This window comes from Prionailurus viverrinus, chromosome D2 (genome assembly GCF_022837055.1).
Source record: "Prionailurus viverrinus isolate Anna chromosome D2, UM_Priviv_1.0, whole genome shotgun sequence".
Classification (NCBI taxonomy): domain Eukaryota; kingdom Metazoa; phylum Chordata; class Mammalia; order Carnivora; family Felidae; genus Prionailurus; species Prionailurus viverrinus.
In genome coordinates this window covers 72,912,412-72,933,671 of record NC_062571.1, presented here as the reverse complement: position 1 = coordinate 72,933,671, position 21,260 = coordinate 72,912,412, and the positions used below count along the sequence as shown (strand labels likewise).

At 34.8% G+C, this 21,260-nt stretch overlaps 1 protein-coding gene across 2 annotated transcripts in view; it reads right to left on the bottom strand.

Moving 5' to 3' along the window:
• Nucleotides 1-21,260, bottom strand: part of ATRNL1 (attractin like 1) — a 778,070-nt gene that overhangs the window by 392,285 nt on the left and 364,525 nt on the right. For both annotated transcript variants that reach the window (XR_007145488.1, XM_047826276.1), the window contains exon 26: nt 9,253-9,331. Coding sequence is in view for 1 of the 2 variants with exons in the window: in XM_047826276.1 (XP_047682232.1) it covers nt 9,253-9,331 (79 nt within the window). In the remaining variant the exon portion in view is untranslated. The remainder of the gene's footprint in view (nt 1-9,252; nt 9,332-21,260) is intronic.

Genomic DNA, 21,260 nt, shown 5'->3' with positions numbered 1-21,260 from the left:
TATTTCTATCCTATCTTCCTGTCCTTCTTTAATCATGGTTTCCTTTAGTTCTTTGGGCATATTTACAACAGCTGCTCTGAGGTCTCGGTCTGTAACTTCTGACAGCTGGGTCCTCTCGCAAGTTCTGCTGCATGCTATTTGTCCTGTATATGCACCACAGTCCCCTTTCTTTGAATGTTCCATAATTTTGTGTTGAAAAACACATTTTAGGTAATAAACTGTGACAATTCTGTGTAGTGATTCTCTTCCCTCCCCCACATAAGTTTTGTTTTAATATGCCTATTTGTTTAGTGACTTGGTGGGCTATTTTAGTGAAGTCTATTTTCTCTGCAATGTAGCCTATGATGTTCTTCAGAGGGTGCAGCTTTGGGGATATACACTGTCATGTGGGATGACTGGTTTTTATCAGGGCTCTCTTTGCGAGATCTTTCTATGAAGCCACCTGCCTGCTTTGGTTATCACACCCAGCTGTTAGCCTCAACTGATTACTCTATTGTTTTTGATAATGCTCTGAGGTTTAAATTGCTCCCTAAACTGATTCAATTAATTTTGTGTCCATTGTAGGGATAATATTTGAAACTAGTGTTTTACATTTTTTACAACCCCAGGAGAGATCTTCTTAACTTTCGCTATCACTGGACTTTTCTGGTAAACTTCTAGCAGATTTATGGTGGGGCTATCAGACTCATCTGCATTGCTTACCAACACTGTCTCCATTTTATTCAAGGAAGCCATTAGAGTTGAAGTGCTCCATAGTTTATTTCAAACTTCTTCGCCTGAATAAAATTAAACTCTATTCTCTCTTACGCAGTGTTTCCTCAGCTTCCTGGAGCTCACATTCACTTAGTTTTTCTCCAACTTCACAGTATTCTTTGCTGATTTTGTCTTCTGATTTCTTGAGTATCTTAGCTCATGCTGCTACCACAAAATACCATAAACTGAATGACTCAAATAGGATACATTTATTTCTTACAGTTATAGAGGCTAGGAAGCCCAAGATCAAGGTGATGGCAGATGTGGTTGTTGGAGGGCCATATTCCCGGCTTTCTGACAACTGCCATCTTGCTGTGTGCTCATATGAGTATCCTTTGTGTATTGTCATAGAGAAAGAACGCTTTCTCTTTCTTCTTCATAATGGGCACTATTTCTATCTGAGAGTATCAATATCACATAAGTCCAAGTGCCTCCAAAAGGTCTCTCTTCCAAATACCATAACATTGGGGTTTAGGACCTCAACATATGAATTTGGGAGGGGACATATTCAATCTATAACATTAAGTTTGAATACCTGAGGGCTTAATCCTCCTTTTTTGGTGTTACCACCGGTCCCATGGCTTTAAGTACCATTGGTGTACTGAAACTCCCAAATTTATCTCTCCTGCTCACACCTTTTCCTCATGCCAGAGCCAACTCCTGATTCCTTGACTTATCTAATTGGATGAACAATAAAGGTCTCAAACTTAACAGGTAAAAACTGCATTCCTTTCCCCAAATCAATTTTACTTTCCATCAACTTCATTTCAATTGATGGCAATTTTACATTTACAGTTGTTCAGGGAAAGCCTTCTAGTCATGCTTGGTTTATATTCTTCTTAAGTCATGATTGGTTTAATTCTTCCTCACACCTCCCCATCTAGCCAATCATGTTATCTTCAAAACATACCCAAAATCTGATCACTTCTTGCTCCATTGCCACCTCCTGATTTGAGCAATCATCATCTCTCATCAGGTAGGCTAGTAACCTCTTTACTAGTTTCCCTATGTCCACAGTTGTTTATCATAGTCTAGTCTCAACACAACAGCAGAATTATCAGTTTCAAGTCATATCTTTTAAACTCAAATCACTTAACTTCTCTGTTGAAAACCCTTCAAAGGTTTTCCATCTCTCTAAGAGTAAAAGCCAAAGTAGAGTTACAATGCCAATAGTGCATATTAGAATCTATTGTACACTTTAAAAATAGACTCATAAAGCTGAGCTTTATAGAATTCTGATTTATAGGTCTGGAGGGGGTGAAACAGTGGAGTGGCTCTCAAGGATATATAAATGTAATTTCTTAAGATCAACAGGTGTTTCTAAAGGCCCTACTGAATTGAGAACAACTGTGTTAGAGTGTATGTACATGGAGGAGGAGAAGAATCCAAGATATACAGGAGTTGCTGTTACTAATATTAATGCATAATGTAACATTAATCATTATTTATATTACATATCAATAACAGCTAACATTTGTTGAGTTCTGGTAAGGAAAAAGGCAGTACGCTGAGCACTTAGCATGCATTAACTCAGTTAGTACTAAAAACCTTATAAAGCAGACCCTACCGCATTTTGATTCTAAGACACATTTGTTTTCCCATCTAAGCATCTCTGAAACATGTGTCTTACAGCCAGTGAAATCATATAATCACTACTGGCCAGATGGCAGTTATGATATATATGTCATTGCCGGCACAGACACAAACTTGATTATTCAGTCAATGATACTATATGAAACAAAACATTTTTACCTGAATCAAAAAGTGATTTATATAACAAAATTGAACCATGACTGTAAACAAGTTTTAGTAATACCTCACCAATTTATTTTGCTTCTACTTTCCTTTCAATGTATATATGTGAATGATATGTAATAAAATCTCTAAGTAATTCTATAAGAGCCCTTTCAATAAGTACAAAATAAATGCAGTGAGAGAGTACTGTGTGGTAGTTTAATTGTCACTGTTTTTTCCTTCTAACTGGTACATTAAATAAGGTTGATTGTGTCATATTAGATAATAATAGATGAAATACAGCATATTCCTCCTACAATAAACAGATTCATAGGCTATATTATAAGTGGTCAATTATAACTATCAATGGTAAATCGAACCTGTTCAAACTCAGGCTATCTTTAAAGTTCTTTGCATGGCTCTGAGAGCTTGAGTTTGGAATCTGACAGACTTGATTAAAAATCATAGCTCTTTCATTTACTAGTTATAAGCTTTGATAATAATACCCAACTCCCCTCAAATTCCTTATACAGCTAAAGGGGAAATAATACATATCTTGTAACGGGAGGATTAAATACTATTTTTGTTAAATGCCCAATTCCAAAATGTTAGAATGTTAAATGCCCAATTCCAAAATCTACTTTCCTGAAATTTATATATTTGTTTGCATACAATTATGAAATAACATAATCATTCTTTTTACCAAATACCAATCCCACAACCTGGAGACAATCTTGGCAATTCTCTCAAAATCTCTATGAACTCAATGCATGTGTGTGTTTGTGTGTGTGTGATTTGAAATAGGAACATTATAAAACTATATTAGCATTTCCTAGTGAATAGCATATTCTTAAAATCTGTAGCTTTTCAAGAACTGTGACAGTTCTTGTTTGTTTACTGCTATATTCCTCTAAAAATGTGTTTGGAACAAGAGTTGTTGATTCAATAAATATTTGTTGAATGAAGGAATGAGGTTTGATTTTAAACACATACCTATCTACCTCCTTCTTAGTTTTCAGTTACATAATATCCCATTATTAGAAAATAGAATTATTTCAAGAAGCTTTTTGAATGACATGAAATTGTTGATATACAAAAAACCCTCTATAAATATTTTTGTATGAATATAATTTGAAAAAGTAGGCAGGCTTATATTTTTAGAATATATTTCTATAAATCTATTTAACAAATAGATCTAACAAATAGATCTTAACAAGTCAAGAGTTTTTCCTTTAATTTTGAAAGGTAATACCCAAAATAAAAATTATGTATTTTTGTTTGCCCAGTAAAACCCCCACTTGTTTTGAAAATAAATCAACATTTAACTTTGGAGAATTATTTCTTTCTCTCTCTCTCTCTCTCTCAGTGCATGTGAATTTTGTGACATTAAACCCACCCCTCAAAAAAAAAAAAAACCACCCCTCAGCTCCAGGGTGAGTGTTTGTTTATACTGGAAACAGGGTTGCCAGATTGAGCAAATAAAAACATAGAATGTTCAGTTAAATTTGAATTTTAGAAGAACAATGAATTTTTTTCAGTATAAAATCACATACCTATACATATACATTGGAGACATATATAAACAGATACAAGTATGTATATTAGATGTATAAGATTTTATGATGAATTAGATTAAAATTTATTGACAGAAATTCAATATTCTTGGCCATTTCTTAATCTGCATAAATAACTGAGTCTAAATTAAAGATAATAACATATAACAAAAATGATAATTTTAGGCAATTTTTGTATTGCATTAATAAATGTATTGTACAATGCTAAAATTTTTTATCTTTTTTTTTAGAAATTAATTCTATGTACAGTTCTGCAACAGTTTACACTTAGTTCCATTACTAATCCCACTTCCAGAAAACTGTTTAATAAACCATATCTCCCCCGATGGATGGCACCACAACAAAGTGAAGTGTTCCTCTGAAATTGTGAGATTGTGTACATATATGTGTGAGTATCTTACTGAAAATTTGAAAACTATGAATTCCCTAAAAAATAGGGTCTATGACCTTTTCTTTATATCAGCAGTATTTATCAATCTGTCTGGAATATTGCAAGAGATTAATAATCTTTGCTGAACTGAAGAAAATGAAAGCACTATATCTACAATAAGACTTTTGGCAACAGGTATACAGGGCATGAATCAGTTAACTTTCAAGTCATAGGCTCCCATACATATCTGACTTCTCAACTCAAGTTATTTTGATGCAGACTTAGGCTAATTTTTAAACTACGACAATATAAATAGGCATGATGAAAATCTGTAATTTCTAGTCTTGTATGATCAAGTAGAAAAAATTAAAACACAGGAATCATTATATTTTGAAATTCAAAAAGAGAAAATGATGAGAAAAAATAAGTTAACGCCAAGGCCATTAAATGAAAAGAAAGACATTTATTTGAGTGCATGATTTATGTTTAAAAAAAAAACCTTGCTTTTTTGATAAAAGAATATGTTTTATGGAATCTTTATCTAGATATTAAAATGTCTAACATTATATAAAATACAGATTCTTTTTTTTTTTTCAAAGTTTATTTATTTTTGGGACAGAGAGAGACAGAGCATGAACGGGGGAGGGGCAGAGAGAGAGGGAGACACAGAATCGGAAACAGGCTCCAGGCTCTGAGCCATCAGCCCAGAGCCGGACGCGGGGCTCGAACTCACGGACCGCCAGATCGTGACCTGGCTGAAGTCGGACGCTTAACCGACTGCGCCACCCAGGCACCCCTAAAATACAGATTCTTAAAGTACTAACAAATTCTGTAAGAAGTAACATATATAACCTAATCAATTAATTTTAATTTCCCCACCCAAAATAACATTTTCTCATTACTCTCCACATAAACTCAGTTAAGTATAACTTAATGATATTATTATTTCTTCTATTTTTGTGCCCCAAAACAATTAGATATTGAAGGAAAGACAATGCATTTACCTCTAGAAAAGCAGTTTGTTACTCAGAGGTACTAGAATCCCACTTCTGGGTTTTAGTTTATTTTTAACTCAAATTTCAGGTTTATAATGCTAAATTCAAATCTAGGTTTTATGCAGTATGATGAAATGTGAAAGAAAGTAGTACATCATGAACACAAGGTCAGTCACTCAGTGGACAATGTCTTATCCTAGGCAACGTTTTTTATTGATTTTTAAGCATTAGAAGAGCATATTTGACTATGAAAGATAAGGAAATAATGTGGTAAAGCTCCATATCAATATATCTTTAAAACTTTTAAAGAGCTATAAGTTTAAGAGAATTAAAGAAGGAAAGTTTTTTTTAAAAAAGAAGGAAAAGTTGCTGATACAGGAAATATCACTCAAATACACAGACCTACCTGTAATGTGAAGTTGATTAGAATTAACTTTACATTTGCCTATGGGATCTATTATTCTATGGATTTTACAGTTAGACTTTAACTGAGGCAAACTACAATTAAGCTACTCACAATACGTTGGAAAAAATGTTTCCAACTGAAAAAAAATTATTGCGAATATTAAGATATGCAAGATATTTTCACTCATGTTAATCAAATATAAGATTAAATATCTTCTCTTTTTTTTAACATTTTTTTAACGTTTATTTATTTTTGAGACGGAGAGAGACAGAGCATGAACGGGGGAGCGTCAGAGGGAGAGGGAGACACAGAATCTGAAACAGGCTCCAGGCTCTGAGCTGTCAGCACAGAGCCCGACGCGGGGCTTGAACTCACAGACTACGAGATCATGACCTGAGCTGAAGTCGGAAGCTTAACTGACAGAGCCACCCAGGCACCCCAAGATTAAATATCTTCAATGCAAGGAGTAATTATAATGTTTTGACAGGTTTCTGCCTTATGATACCTATTAAATACTCAAATTTCACTTTAAAAATGAAGATTATTAAGCATAGCAATATTTCAAGAGACTCCATTTAACATATACTTGTTCCCAATAAATATTTATATAATGTAATGAATATTTATCTAAAACTGAATGTACCATTGAAACTAAATGTTTCAATACCTCTGTAATAAGCATAAGCTATAAAAAACCGAACTCATCTTTCTACTGTATTATAACATTGACACGGATCAATATCCACTTATTGTTTCTCTTCATTAACATGGCACCCACCCACATAAAAATGTTCATATCCTTAATAAGGTTATCATAGAAATGAATGTCAAGTTGTTAAATGAAAAGATAAATTAAAATGAAGTCCTTTGTAGTTGTGTTTTTGTGTGTTTTAGAGTCCCTGAATTGTCAGGAGTGTTATTCAAAAAGCATTACATTAATAATAAGTTTCTGTTATTGAAATTATACCACAAAAACAGTATAGATGTGTTTATGAGAAGCCAAAGCTTCAAATTGTTTTTTTTTTAAAGTAACGTCAGGTTGCATTAAACTATATTAAAATAATCCAACGATATTTTGTTTTATTTTTATTTTTTATTTTTTTTTAATGTTCATTTATTTTGGGGAGACAGCATGACCAGGGGAGGGGCATATTGAGAGGGAGACCGAGAATCCAAAGAAGGCTCTTAACTGTCAGTGCAAAGCCCAACAAGGGGCTTGAACCCACGAACCATGAGATCATGACCTGAGACGAAGTTGGATGCTCAACTGACTGAACCACCCAGGTGCCCCAAGATATTTTCATTTTAAACCACTACTAATATTTTGAAAGGCAAGTAGTGTATAATTCTTCTAACAATATCACAGAAATATTCAGAAGAAAGACTCCCTCAAATAATTTTCATTTACTGTTACAAATAAATTGTCATTGCACTAATTAATCATAGTCCTCTGAGGCTTACAACAGTTGATATCTTAATGTTTCAGAGAAAGTAACATATCCACATACAGGAAACATACTGGGGTTTTTCCCTTTTGAGACGATTAGAATTAACTTAATAGTTAAAACTGAATAAAGAGAGGATCAAATAAAAATACATTTTTAACTTCATCCAAATAAAGTCTATAAATGGGGTTAGAATAGTAGTTACAACTAGTGCAGTTAAAAGTCTTTGGGCCTCTAAGACCAAAATGACAACCTTCTAATAATATAAAATTATTATCTAATAACAGATCTGTTAGTCATCAAAATGATATCTTTACTTTGTGCATCAACATGTAAATGGTTTCTATGACATTTAGAATTCTCTATTTAAAGGATCTAATAAGAATTAAATTTGAGAAAACACCTCAATACTTTCAACATATGATATTGTAAACATCACATGACATCTCAACAAGATGAATCTTGTATCTTGGTAGAGGCAGCAATTAAATTATTATTATAAGACTCACTACCCAGATGAGTTCTAGAAAAAGGGGTATTATATTGAGGGAATATCAAGAGGACAGGATAATATTAAGAAGGACAGATGAGAACTGGCCCAGTGATCTCTAATCTTCCTATTTCTCCCTTGTTCTTTCCATGTGTAATATATATTCTGAAAGATATTGACTGAGGGTTGATGGGGGGGTGGGAAGGAGGGGAGGGTGGGTGATGGGTATTGAGGAGGACACCTGTTGGGATGAGCACTGGGTGTTGTATGGAAACCAATTTGACAATAAATTTCACATTAAAAAAATTAAAAATAAAGAAAAATAAAATTTAAAAAAAAGATCCTTTTCAACTGGATTACTTTTATCATAGGGTCATGCCAAGTATGTTCTCATTGATGTTGCCTTGACCATTTACAGAAAATCAGAGAGACAGAAATGAACAGATGTAGAATTTATTTCTGGGAAGAGGGTTATCAAGTTTGCAAACATATTATAGTTAGGTTCTGAATTTTAATGGATGTTTGAAAACTAAGGAATAATTAAGAAGAATTCATGGCATTGACTAATTATATAACTTAGAATATTCTGGATTAGCTTCAAATCTTCACATATATTATTTTGTATGTGGGGAAAAGATGGTAAGCAATTATACCACTGTATTATATTATTGCACAAAATTATACATATAAAAATATACTGACAAATGCAACAAGTACAGCACTAATAAAACTAACAACAGCATACCCATATTAATACTAATAGACTATAACACTAATAGAAAAAGAAACTTGCTTTTTCATTATATAAGTGTAAAACAATAAACCTATTTCACATTTATGCTCCTCAGATTACTATATTTCTTTGTTTCTTTCAACTAATGTACACAAAGTTAAAAAAAACTGTCTAATATATTTGTATCATTAGTTGTTCTGCAAGAGCATTACTGTTTTTATTGATTGTAGGATTACAGGGAACACATATGATTAATTCTGACACAGAAAGTATCAAATTGAGGTACACTTCAAACATACTAGAATTATGAGATAATCATGAAATAGTAAAGATTTGATTCCTTAAAAAAATATATAGGAGATAAAAACCAAAAATATTTATCACTGAGAATTTTCTTTTAAAATGCACCAGAGATCCTTCTAAAAGTAAACAGTTTTTATGACTACTTAAAGAAACTGCAAGTTGCTTAATCAATAGTATTTATATATATATATATATATATATATATATATATATATATTCAATATGAATTCTAACACTATTTACAATAACTGTTTATTTCTACAGAGACTGACTTAAAATGAGAGTGGTAAAGTTTGCTGTAAAGCTTAAAAATTGTAGATTGATTTGTTCAATCTTAATAAGTAAAGCTGATTTGAAACTCTGTATTTAAGAGGCATATACTAATTAAGTCACAGTGATTCACATTTACTCAAATCTTTAAACCAAAGATAAGGTAACATTACTGGTACCTCTCTCCGTCGAGAAGCCCAACATGTTTGTTTGATCTTCCATACCACTGCAGCCACCAGCAATAAGGATAAAAAACAACTGGAAAATAAAATACAAATAACTTTGCTTAAAACATTAGAAACATGTAATGAAATACAAAAGAATACACAGAGAATTTAAAAGTAAATAGAACTAACCACTCCACGTTGGTAAATAAAGCAAAAGTGGATAAATTAGCAACGTTTAAAATGCTCTCCAGTAAAATCAAAGCATACAGTAATTATTTATATTCCTTGTTATACAGTGTAGTCAATCTTTAAGATTTTTTCTGACAGAAGGAGTATAAATTTATAACTGTTAGTCTTATGAAGCAACAGAAATCAATTTAAAATTGCTATTGAGTCATAAAAGCTGGCAACTTTATAAATTTACATTTCAAACAGGTTCATTCACTGTATCTGTATTAGCAACTATTTTAGATATGAGCATATTCCAGTGGTTTTCAATTGAAGACAATTTTGCTCCCTGTTTACCCCTAGGGCAATCTGGCAATGTCCAGAGACATGTGATAATCACAACATTGATAGGGGTACAACTTGGCATCAGACAAGCAGAGATTTGAATTTGAATACTGCTAAACACCCTGCAATGCACAGAACTGTCTCCAACAGCAAGGAGTTATCCAGTCCAAGTTGTCAGTAGTGCTGAACTTGAGAAACTCCGGCCCATGCTAATGTTTACACTAAGAAATAATTCAGTCACGGTGTTTATACGTATGGCTTATACATATTAGGTACAATACAGCCATAAGCTATGAAAATGTGGGATACTTTGTTAACAGTGGTTTGAGACTGGCAAATCTCAAAATAACAGAATTATGTGAGTCTGATTAATCGGTTCCAACCATGTAGCACTGTTTTCTCTCCCTTTGCTCTGTGATCGAACATTATGCTGTGAAAACACCCAGAGATGAGTAGACCTGGACCACTACAAATTCACTGGTTACAGGTCACTACAAAAAACCTTATCTTCATCCTTAATTGATAATCTTTGTATTCTTCAACTGATTCACTCATAAACTGTGTAAATCTTAACATTTTCTACTTTTGTTAATTCCATAATATATTTTTTTCTCCCTGTTTCACTTGAAGAGAAGATCTTAGAATATTCTTCAAGGATGATAACAAAGGCAATTCTAGCACCTATCCTTTGAGTGCTGAACACATTTCTGATACTGTGCTAAATACATCACATTGATGCTTGGATTTAGTTTTATAAGAACACTTCTGGATGGAATATATGATTCCTATTTTTAAAAAGAAAACCCCAATGCTCAGAAAGTTCAAAATAAATTACTTATAGTCCCAAAGGAAATAAGTGGTAGAGTCAAAATTCAAATCCACCTATGTACGCCTCAGACTCTCTCCTCCCCATCTGTTAAGGAACTCTGATCTTGTACACAATCTCATAAGAGTTGTATTTCCATTTCCACTCTCTAATCTGTTATCCAGTATCAAATAAAGTGGATAAAAAAAGAAAAAGAGAAAAAAGCCTGTGATCCTAACCTTTTTAACCACTGAAGTGCCTTTTGGTCTTAGTAATTATCTTGTCCCTAATATTTATACCCTCTGTTTCATCTTAATTTTAATTTCCACAAGTGCGCAAGTCCCATATCTCCTGAAAACAAAACAAAACAAAACAAAACAACTACCCTATTTTATTGACCCTGTCATTTCCTCTAGTTTATTATGTGATCAAGGTAGCCACCTCTATGTCAATTTCCTCATAACCTAGTCTTATTTAACTCCTTGTAATCTGACATCTGCCTTATATACTAATAAAGTTGTTACTATTAATAATGATTAATGTTTATAAAATAGTCAACATTCTAAAGAATACTTTCCTCAAGGTGGCTTTCTAAAAATGAAATAAATAAACTGGTCTTTTCTCTATTAACTGACTTTCACTTCTCAATTGACAACACTAGCCACCCTTTCTTTAAAACTTGTTCTTAATACTTTATTTTCTGTTTTAAAGTTTTTATTTAAATTCCAGTTCCTTAACATACAGTGTAATATTAGTTTCAGGTGTACAATTTATTGATTCAGTACTTACATACAACAGCCGGTGCTCATCACAAGTGCCCTCCTTCATACCCATCACCTATTTAACCCACCCACCCCCACCCCCCTCCCCTCTGGTAACGCTCAGTTTGTTCTCCATAGTAAAGTCTGTTTCTTGGTTTGCCTGTCTCTTTTTTCCCCTAGGATTATTTGTTTTGTTTCTTAAATTCCACATGAGAGAAATCATATGGTATTTGTCTTTCTCTGAGTTATTTCCTTAGCATAATACTCTCTCGCTCCATATATATACTTACACAACATCTTATTTATCCATTCATCTACTCAATGGAAATTCGGGCTCCTTCCATAATTTGGCTATTGTAAATAATGCTGCTACAAATATTGGGGTGCATACATGTCTTCAAATTAGTATTTTTGTATTCTTTGGGCAAATACCTAGTAATGCAATTGCTGGATCACAGGGAAGTTCTATTTTCAACTTCCAGTTTGCATTCCCATCAACAGCGTAAGAGGATTCCCCTTTCTCCACATCCTCACCAACATCTATTATTTCTTATGTTGTTAATTTTAACTATCCTGACTGGTATGAGGGGGTATTTTGTTGTGGTTTTGATTTGTATTTCCCTGATGATGATCATGTTAAGCATCTTTTCATGTGTCTGTTGGCCATGTGTGTATCTTCTTTAGAATGCCTATTCATGTCTTCCCATTTTTAATTAGATGTGTTTTTTGGATATTGAATTCTATCAGATCTTTATATATTTTAGATACTCTTTTCCAGATATGTCATTTGCAACTATCTTTTCCCATTCCATAGGTTGCCTTTTAGTTTTATTGATTGTTTCCTTCACTGCACAGAAGCTTCTTATTTTGATAAAGTCCCAACAGTTTATTTTTGCCTTTGTTTCCCTTTCCTAAGGAGACATATCTAATAAGAAATTGCTATAGCCAATGTCAAAGAGGTTACTGCTGTGTCATCCTCTAGAACTTTTATGGTTTCCTGTCTCACATTTAGATCTTTCATCCATTTCAAATTTATATTTGTGTTTGTGTGTGAAAGTGGTTCAGTTTCATTTTTCTGCCTGTTGCTGTCCACTTTTCCCAACACTATTTGTTGAAGAGACTCTTTTTTTTCCCCTCAGATATTCTTTCCTCCTTTGTCAAAGATTAATTGACCATAAAGTTGCAGTTGATTTTTGGATTTTCTATTCTGTTCCATTGATTTATGTGTCTGTTTTTGTCGCAATACCGTACTATCTTGATCAAACTAGAGCGTTGTAATATAACTTGAATTCCAGAATTGTGATGCCTACAGCTTTGCTTTTCCTTTTCAAGGTTGCTTTGGCTATTCGGGGTCTTTTGTGCTTCCACATAAATTTCAGGATTGTTGTTCTAACTTTGCGAAAAATGCTGTTGGTATTTTGATAGGGATCGCATTAAATATATAGATTGCTTTGGGTAATATAGCCATTTTAACAATATTTGTTCTTCTAATCCATGAGCATGGAATGTTTTCAATTTCTTTGTGTCATCTTAAATTTCTTTCATCAGTGTTTTATAGTTTTCAGAGTATAGGTTTATTACCTCTTTAATTAGGTTTATTCCTAGATATCCTATGGTTTTTGATGCGATTGTAAATAGGATTGATTCCTTCATTTCTCTTTCTGCTGCTTTATTACTGGTATATAGAAATACAACAGATTTCTGCATGTTGATTTTGTATCCTGCAATTTCACTGAATTTATCAGTTCTAGCAATTTTTTGGTGGGGACCTTCAATTTTTCTACATACAGTATCATGTCATCTGCAAATAGTGAACGTTTTAATTCTTCCTTGTTGATTAGGATGCTTTTTATTTCTTTTTGTTGTCTGACTGCTGTGGCTAGGACTTACAGTACTATGTTGGATAAAAATGGCGAGAGTCGGGGCGCCTGGGTGGCGCAGTCGGTTAAGCGTCCGACTTCAGCCAGGTCACGATCTCGCGGTCCGGGAGTTCGAGCCCCGCGTCGGGCTCTGGGCTGATGGCTCAGAGCCTGGAGCCTGTTTCCGATTCTGTGTTCCCTCTCTCTCTGCCCCTCCCCCGTTCATGCTCTGTCTCTCTCTGTCCCAAAAATAAATAAACGTTGAAAAAAAAAAATGGCGAGAGTCGATATCTTTGTCTTGTTCCTGACCTTCATGGAAGAACTCTCAATATTTCCTTCTTGAGGATGATATTAGCTGTGGGCTTTTTATATGTGGCCTTTATTATGTTGAGGTGTGTTCCCTTTAGCCCTACTTTGTTGAAGGATTTCATCAAGAATGGATGCTGTATTTTGTGAAATGCTTTGTCTGCATATTGAAAGGATCATACAGGGTTCTTATCCTTTCTTTTAACAATGCGTTGTATCACACTGATTGATTTGCAAATATCGAACCACCCTTGCAGCCCAGGAATAAATCCTGCTTGATGGTGGTGAATTATTCTTTTAATACACTGTTGGATTCGGTTTGGTAGCATTTTATTGAGAATTTCTGCATCCATTTCATCGGGGATATTAGCCTGTAATTTTATTTTTTAATGGAATCTTTGTCTGGTTTTATATCAAGATAATGTTGGCTTCATAGAATGAATTTGGAAGTTTTCCTTTCTTTTCTCTTTTTTGGACTAGTTTGAGAAGAATAGGTATGAGCTCTTCTTTAAATGTTTGGTAAAATTTGCCTGTGAAGCCATCTGGCCTTGACTTTCGTTTGTTGGAAAAGATTTAATTCAATTTTTTTTTTCTTTTTGCTGGTTATTGGTCTGTTCAAGTTTTCTATTTCTTCCTGTTTCAATTTTGGTAGTTTATATGTTTCTAGGAATTTATTCTTTTTCTCCGGGTTGTCCAATTGTTTGGCATATAATTTTTCACAATATTCTCTCATAATTGTTTGTATTTATGTGGTGTTGTTTGTTATTTCTCCTGTCTCATTTGTGAGTTTATTTATTTGGGTCTTTTTTCTTTTTGATAAATCTTGCTAGGGGGTTATCAATTTTATTAATTTTTTTGAAGAAATTATCTTATTGGTTTCCCTTCATCCTTCCTGACATAGTACAGGGTCAGTGAAAGTTGGCTGCATTCCAGGTTTCCTCTTTTAAATTATGGACATTCCCTAAAAGCCAGTTTACATCATGCTGTTGTTGCCTTCTCTTGCTCTCAGAAAGCGCAAGCTCAGTTATCCTCATGGCCTCAGCTATAACCTTAATTGGAATGATTTCCAAACCTTTATCATTAGACCTGCCAAATGAAAGCATCTTGTCACTAAAGGTGAACTAACAGATTTATTTCAGATGCCCTCCCAGGAAAGAAATTCCCAGCAAACTCTGTAATCCAGCCCCTAATCACTCATCAAAGCTGAGAAGCTGCTGACTCACAAGCATCCTATTTTTAGCTAGCTCAAACTAGAAAAATGTTCTTCTATTAAGCTCTTTCTAACTTTTATCAATCAATGCTGCTTCTGCCTTCTGGGTTATATGTTAAAACTTCTTTATATATTTGAAGAAGCCTACAGGATTCCTTCTAGTTCACTAGTTCTCAGTCAGAAAAGTTTTGTACTCCAGAAGATATTTGGTAGTGTCTGGAGACATTTTGGTTTCACCATTTGGTGGACATCTAGTGGGATGCTGGTAAATGCCTTACAAAACACAAGTCGCCCCCCTCCCCCATAACAAAGATTTTCCCATCTTAATATTCCAATAGTGCCATGAAACCCTGTTCTAGTCTGAATTATTGCCATTGTTGTATCCCAGATTAACACTGTAACTGTTAAAATGTGGTAGTAGAAAGTAAAGACTAAGAATCCATTTATCTGAATTTGAGTCCTTTAACATGAGATATATCACCTCCAATATACTGTGCCCAATCTGAACTCATGAATAAAATTCATAATAATAAAAGACACAAACATCCATTGAGTAATATGTACCAAGTACGGTTATGTGTTTTACATGGATTATTTAATTACCACAATCACACATGATATACCACGTATACTGTTATGAACTTATTTAAAGATAAGAGAGCTAAGTCATAGAGACTCTAAATAAGTTGCCTAAGTTACAAAAGTCTTAAATTGCAAGTTCTCCCTTTCTCCCAACTTCTTTTGATTCACCATTTCTTTTCAGCTAAAATGTAAAAACACATTCAACTTCAGAATCCCTGTGCCAAGGGGCGTCTGGGTGGCTCAGTCAGTTAAGCCTCCAACTTTGGATCAGATCCTAATCTCACAGCTCAGCCTCTGAGTTCGAGCCCCGCCTCAGGCTCTGTACTGACAGGTCAGAGCCTGGAAACTGCTTAGGATTCTGAGTCTCTGTCTCTCTTTGCACACCCCCACTCCCACCCCCATCCCACTCACACTCTGTGTGTGTCTCTCTCTCTCGAAAATAAACATGAAAAAAATAATAAAACCAAGATGATGTCAACAAATAGGCAAAACAATAAAGTTTTAACAAAATTTTAATAATCTCCAATAAATATTAGAAACCTAGTGAAATATACCTCAGTTCCTGGCCTATAGTAGTTGTCATTAAGTTTTTGTTAAATGGATGAAATTCATTCTTCAATAGATTGAAAAATCTGTAATTGTTTCTGATATTAGATGTCCTATTTGGCATTTTAATCCCTATAGCAAGGAAATATTTACAAATATTTTTTTTTATTTCTAATAAACCAAACTGCAAATAAAAGTTATAGTCCCTTTTTTAAGGGACCATAAAAACAAAGATTCTTGACAGATTTACCCCGCATTGTTGAAAACTCATTCTTTTGTGACTATCAGAAAACCCTAGTCCATACTGACAATCCTGGAAACCTTTAGAATGACAAAATTTCCATCAATCTTCATTACTTGATAGAGCAGTGCCCTGCACACCGCCCTGTTCTTTCCACTGGTTTCCTTATGCCCAATGGATGCTCAGTGAGTGAGAAATAGACTTTTATTAAATCAAGTGACTAAGATTTCTGGGTTTATCTGGTCTAATTAGCTTTTCCCTAATATATCTTTTAACTCAAAGGTCTTAATGGGTAACATCAAGTATTAGCATCCCTTAATCTACTATGTGGCACTTTGGCCAGAGAAAAACTAGTTTCACTGCTTTCTTTCACATTATATAATAGCTCACATTGCTCCTTAGTATAGATATGGGTTGGGGGGGGGGGGCACACAGGAATAATTGGGCATTCATTTCTTAATAAAGTCTGCTGTATAATAATGCCAGAAGATCTGAAAGGTTCAACACCCTTTAGTAAAATCCTCCTAATGGAAATAGAAAAAAAAAACAGAAATGAAAAGAAATATAAAAAGGCAAGTACATGAGCTACAGGAATAAAAAAGAGAAGCGTAGGAACTTGGGGAGAAATATTTCAATAATTTGATTTTAACCTTCATAAAATGGTCATTATGGAAAGGATTCTTAATATGAAAAACCATGGAACTCATTAGGTATTCTCATTTAGTGAAAATTAAAAAGAATTCAATAAATGTAACACAGTGTGGTATAAGGTTATATTGTAAAGCAGGTTTCTAGTGACAAAGAAATATCCTCTGGTGGTAATCTAGTTGGCCAAATGCAAAAAGAGATAATATTGTCACTATTTTATAGCAATTTGAGGTTAATTGATCATAAAATTCAAGTCTTAAATACATATTTTAAAAGATGGTTTGGGCATATTAATCTTTTATTCCACTGAAAAATGCTACAAACTAGGGAATTGTTTTGAAATATAGAAACATATTATTTTAAAAAGTAATTTACCTCCTAATAACTGCTATTCCAGAAAATATCTTTCAAGGGTTTTAAAAATACCTTCCTAACACTTGAAAGATTTTTTTTTTCTTATCAACTAAAATATTAACAAAGTAAATTGCTAACTTAGAGTGCAATAAAAACCCCATATTTAAAAAATTATTTGTTTTAGTTATTAGATTGGCAAAGATGAAAAATCAACAAGGTCTAGTGGGTAAAGGTGGAAAAACAATGTGTTCATTGCAATAAATTGTTACAAATTTTCTGAGGATTGTTAAGCAAGAGTTAATTATACCTTAGGATGCATTGTCAGCTAAGATGATTTCAAAGGCAAGAGACAGAAATCTAACACAAAATGGTATAAACAATATCAGGACTAAATGGATTTTATACTTCCTGCTATGAAAATAAATTGTGTTCTCCCAAAATTCCTATGCTGAAGTCCAACATCCAATGTGACTATATTTTAGAGATAAGTAATTTAGGAGGTAATCAGGTTAAATGAGGTCATTACGGTAGGGTCCTGATTCAACAGTATTTTGTTTTCAATTTTCTTTAAATTAAAAAAAAAAATGATGCTTATTTATTTATTTATTTATTTTATGTTTTTAAAGAAAGAGAGAGAGCAAGCCAGGGAGGGGCAGAGAAAGAAAGGGAGAGAGAAATCCCAAGCATGTTCCATGCTGTCAGCCCAGAGCCCCCATGCAGGGCTTGAACCAACGAACTGTGAGATCATGACCTGAGCAGAAATTGAGTTGAATGGTCAACCAACTGAGCCACCCAGGTGCCCCAGAATTAGTGTTCTTATAAGAAGATACCCAGAGAGCTTGCTCTTTCCTTTTTTTGTTCTTCTCTTCTCTTTTCTTTTCCTTTTCTTTTATCTTTCTCTCTCCCCCTCTCTCTCTTCCTCCTTTTCACCCCCCCTCCCAGCCTTCCTCTCCCTCTTCTTCCATTGTGCACACACTGAAGAAAGGCCATGTGAGCACACAGTGAGAAAGTGGCCATTGGTAAGCCAAGAGGAAGCCTACATCAGAAACCAACCACTGCAGCACCCTGATCTTGGACTCCTCAGCCCCCCGGACTGTGAGATAATAAATTTCTATGGTTTAAGTCACTAGTCTGTGTAGTATTTTGTATGGCAGCATGAGCAGAGGCAGATTTGGGTACCAGGAAGTGGGTGCTGCTTGTAACAAATGTCTATAAATGTGGAAGCAGCCCTGGAACTGAGTAATGGGTAGAGGCTGGGGGAAATCTGAGGAGCATGTGAGAAAAAGCCTTGATTTCTATGAAGAGACTGTTGGAAGAAATGGATGATGCTAAAAGCGATTCTGGAGAGAGCTCAGAAAGAATCAAGTACAGCTAGAGAGAAGGTCTCTCTTCTTAGAGAATGCATAAATGATCACAAACAGAATGTTGATACACATACATACAGATGTTAAAGACCATTCTGATAAAGTCTCAGATAGAAATAAGCAACATGTTAATAGGAACTGGAGGAAAGGCCATCTTGTTATAAAAGGGCAAAGAACTTAGCTGAATTGTGTTCCAGTGTTTTGTGGAAGGTAGAATTTACAAGCTATAAAACTGGATATTAGCAGAGAATACTTCTAAGCAGAGTATTGAAGACAGAGCTTTGGATCTCCTCATGGCTTATAGCTAAATGCAAGAAGAGAGATGAGTTGGAGAAGGAACTGTCTAGAAAAAAAGGAACAAGAACTTGCAGGTTTGGAAAATTCTCAGCTTAAACCCTATTGCAAAATCTGAAAAATCATGTTCTGAAGATAACATTAAAGGGTGTAGCTGAGCAACCATTTATAAAAAAGAGATCATGGGTATGATTCAGGGGCTTAATCAGCCATCTCAGCAGAACCAGGAATAGAGATGAGATTTTACCAGCAGAGACACTGTGAGTGTGAACTAAAGGGGGCAGAGAAAACAAAAGGGAATGAAAGAAGGGTGTCAGGCTTCTTGGATTCTACAGATTGGGACCATGGAGATATTTATTCGGTTGGGAATGTGCTTTACCCTTTAAGAAAAGGGAGTGATCCTAAACTTAAGTAAGAGATCATCAGGGCAAGACTGGTTGGTTGTTCCTTAATTTTCAAGGGTGGGACCTCAGTGGGGACCAAGATGCCACCATCTAGGGATAAAGGGGGATAAAGCTGCAGCACAGTGCTGCAGGGGCAGGGCCACCCCACAGTGCTAAGAAGGCGGGGCCACTCCGTAGAGCTGCGTGGTGACACTGCCACCCCAGTGTATCTGGACGAAGGGCACTGAACCAAAGAGGATTATTCTCAAATCTTTAACATTTGGTGGAATTTGCCTTGCTAGGTTTTAGACTTGCTTGGGACCAGTTCCCCCTTTCTTCTTCAGATATCTCCCTTAAGAATTGAGAATGCCAACCCAACCATGGTATTTTGGAATCATATAAATTGTCTGGTTTTACTGGTTCACAGGTAGAGAAAATATTGCCTCAGGATGAATTGTATCCTAAATCTCATCCATATCTGATATAGATGGTATTTACATGAGGCTTCAGACTTTAAAACTTTAGAGCTGATGTAGGAATGAGTTAAGGCTTTTGAGATTGTTGGGATGGAGTGGATGTATTTCGCATGCAAAAAGGACATGATTGTGGGAGGCCACAGGCAGAATATAACGGATGAATTGTATTCCTCCAAAATTCATATGTGGAAACCCTAAACCTGAAAGTGATTATATTTGAAAATAGGGACTTTGGGTTGTAACTGAGGTTAAATGAGGTCATAAGGGAGGAATCCTGAACCAACAGAATTAGTGTCCTTATAAAAAGAGACCCCAGAGAGCTGGCATTTTCTCTCCATCTCCTTGCATTGAGGAAAAGCGATGTGAACGCACAGCAAGAACACAGCCGTCTGCAAACCAAGAATTCTCACACCAGAAACCAACAATACTCGCACTCAAATCTTGGACTTCCCAGCCAGCAGGACTGTAGGATTTATAAATTTCTGGTGTTAAAGATACTCTGTCTGCGGTACGGCAGCCAAGCCGACTAAGACACTCCTCAAGGTCAGAAGGAAAAAAATAACTGCCAGGTTTGGACTGATCGGCACGCTGGCTACATTGCTCTCTGATTCTCCAAACTGTACACTCTACTGTGCATCAGCTCTGGCCTCAGGCCCGTTTCCCTCTTAGGAACACAAACGGATGCAGGAATTCCAGGACGCCCATTACATACCATTCATTACACATGGCTACTCTTCACCTATCACATGCCTATTGAAGCTAGGCACTAACTGGCTTTCGGCCACCTGTGAAGCTAGTGAGGGATCGATCCCACTCAAATTCATTGCTGTATACCCATATGGAAGGAGTTAAATGAAGGCTGAGAAATAATCCATAAAATGTATTTTAGATATCATTTATGTAAAATTCATAGGAAAATACCCAAATGAACTCCCTCCAAACTGCTAACAGATTTACAAATGTACAGAGCGTCTTTGATAAATCCTTCCTTGAAATAGTTTACATAAGGTAGGGAGAAACAACATCTCGTAAGAAGGTCCTCCTGGTTAACTCCTCCTGTTACAAATAATCTACCTGGATAATACCTTAATCTCCCAAACTTACAACAGAAATTGATTAATGGTCAATGTATACAAATGCTCTTTTCTACACCCAATTTTTATTTAAAGCACACCTTAATGAAATCATGTGGTTAGGGTAAATGTTTTAATTATAAGGTTTCCTTAATATTTTAAAAGTAGGAAATGCTCTTCTTAAAAAAAACTTTTCTAGACCATCAGTTCTAGTTTTCTAGAACATAGCATACACAGAAATATCACAAGCACACAGCTCAGTGAATTATCACAAAGGTAATATACCCATGTAACCAACATCCCAATAAAACAATAGTAATTTACCCATTCCTTCCTCCTCAAAGATAGCTCTCATGCTGATTTTTAATACCGTAGTTTGGTTCTACCTATTTCTGAACTTCATACAAATGAAATCCTACAGTATTTGTTCTTTTGTTTCTGGCTTCCTTTGTTCAACACTATTGTTTGGAGTAACAGCTATATTGTTCTTGTAGGATTAGTTTGGTCTTTTTTTTTTTCTGTTACCCCGTATTTTTTCCTTTATACGGCTATATTCTCCATTCCATTATTTTTGGGTATTTGAGATATTCTCAGGTTTTGGCTAT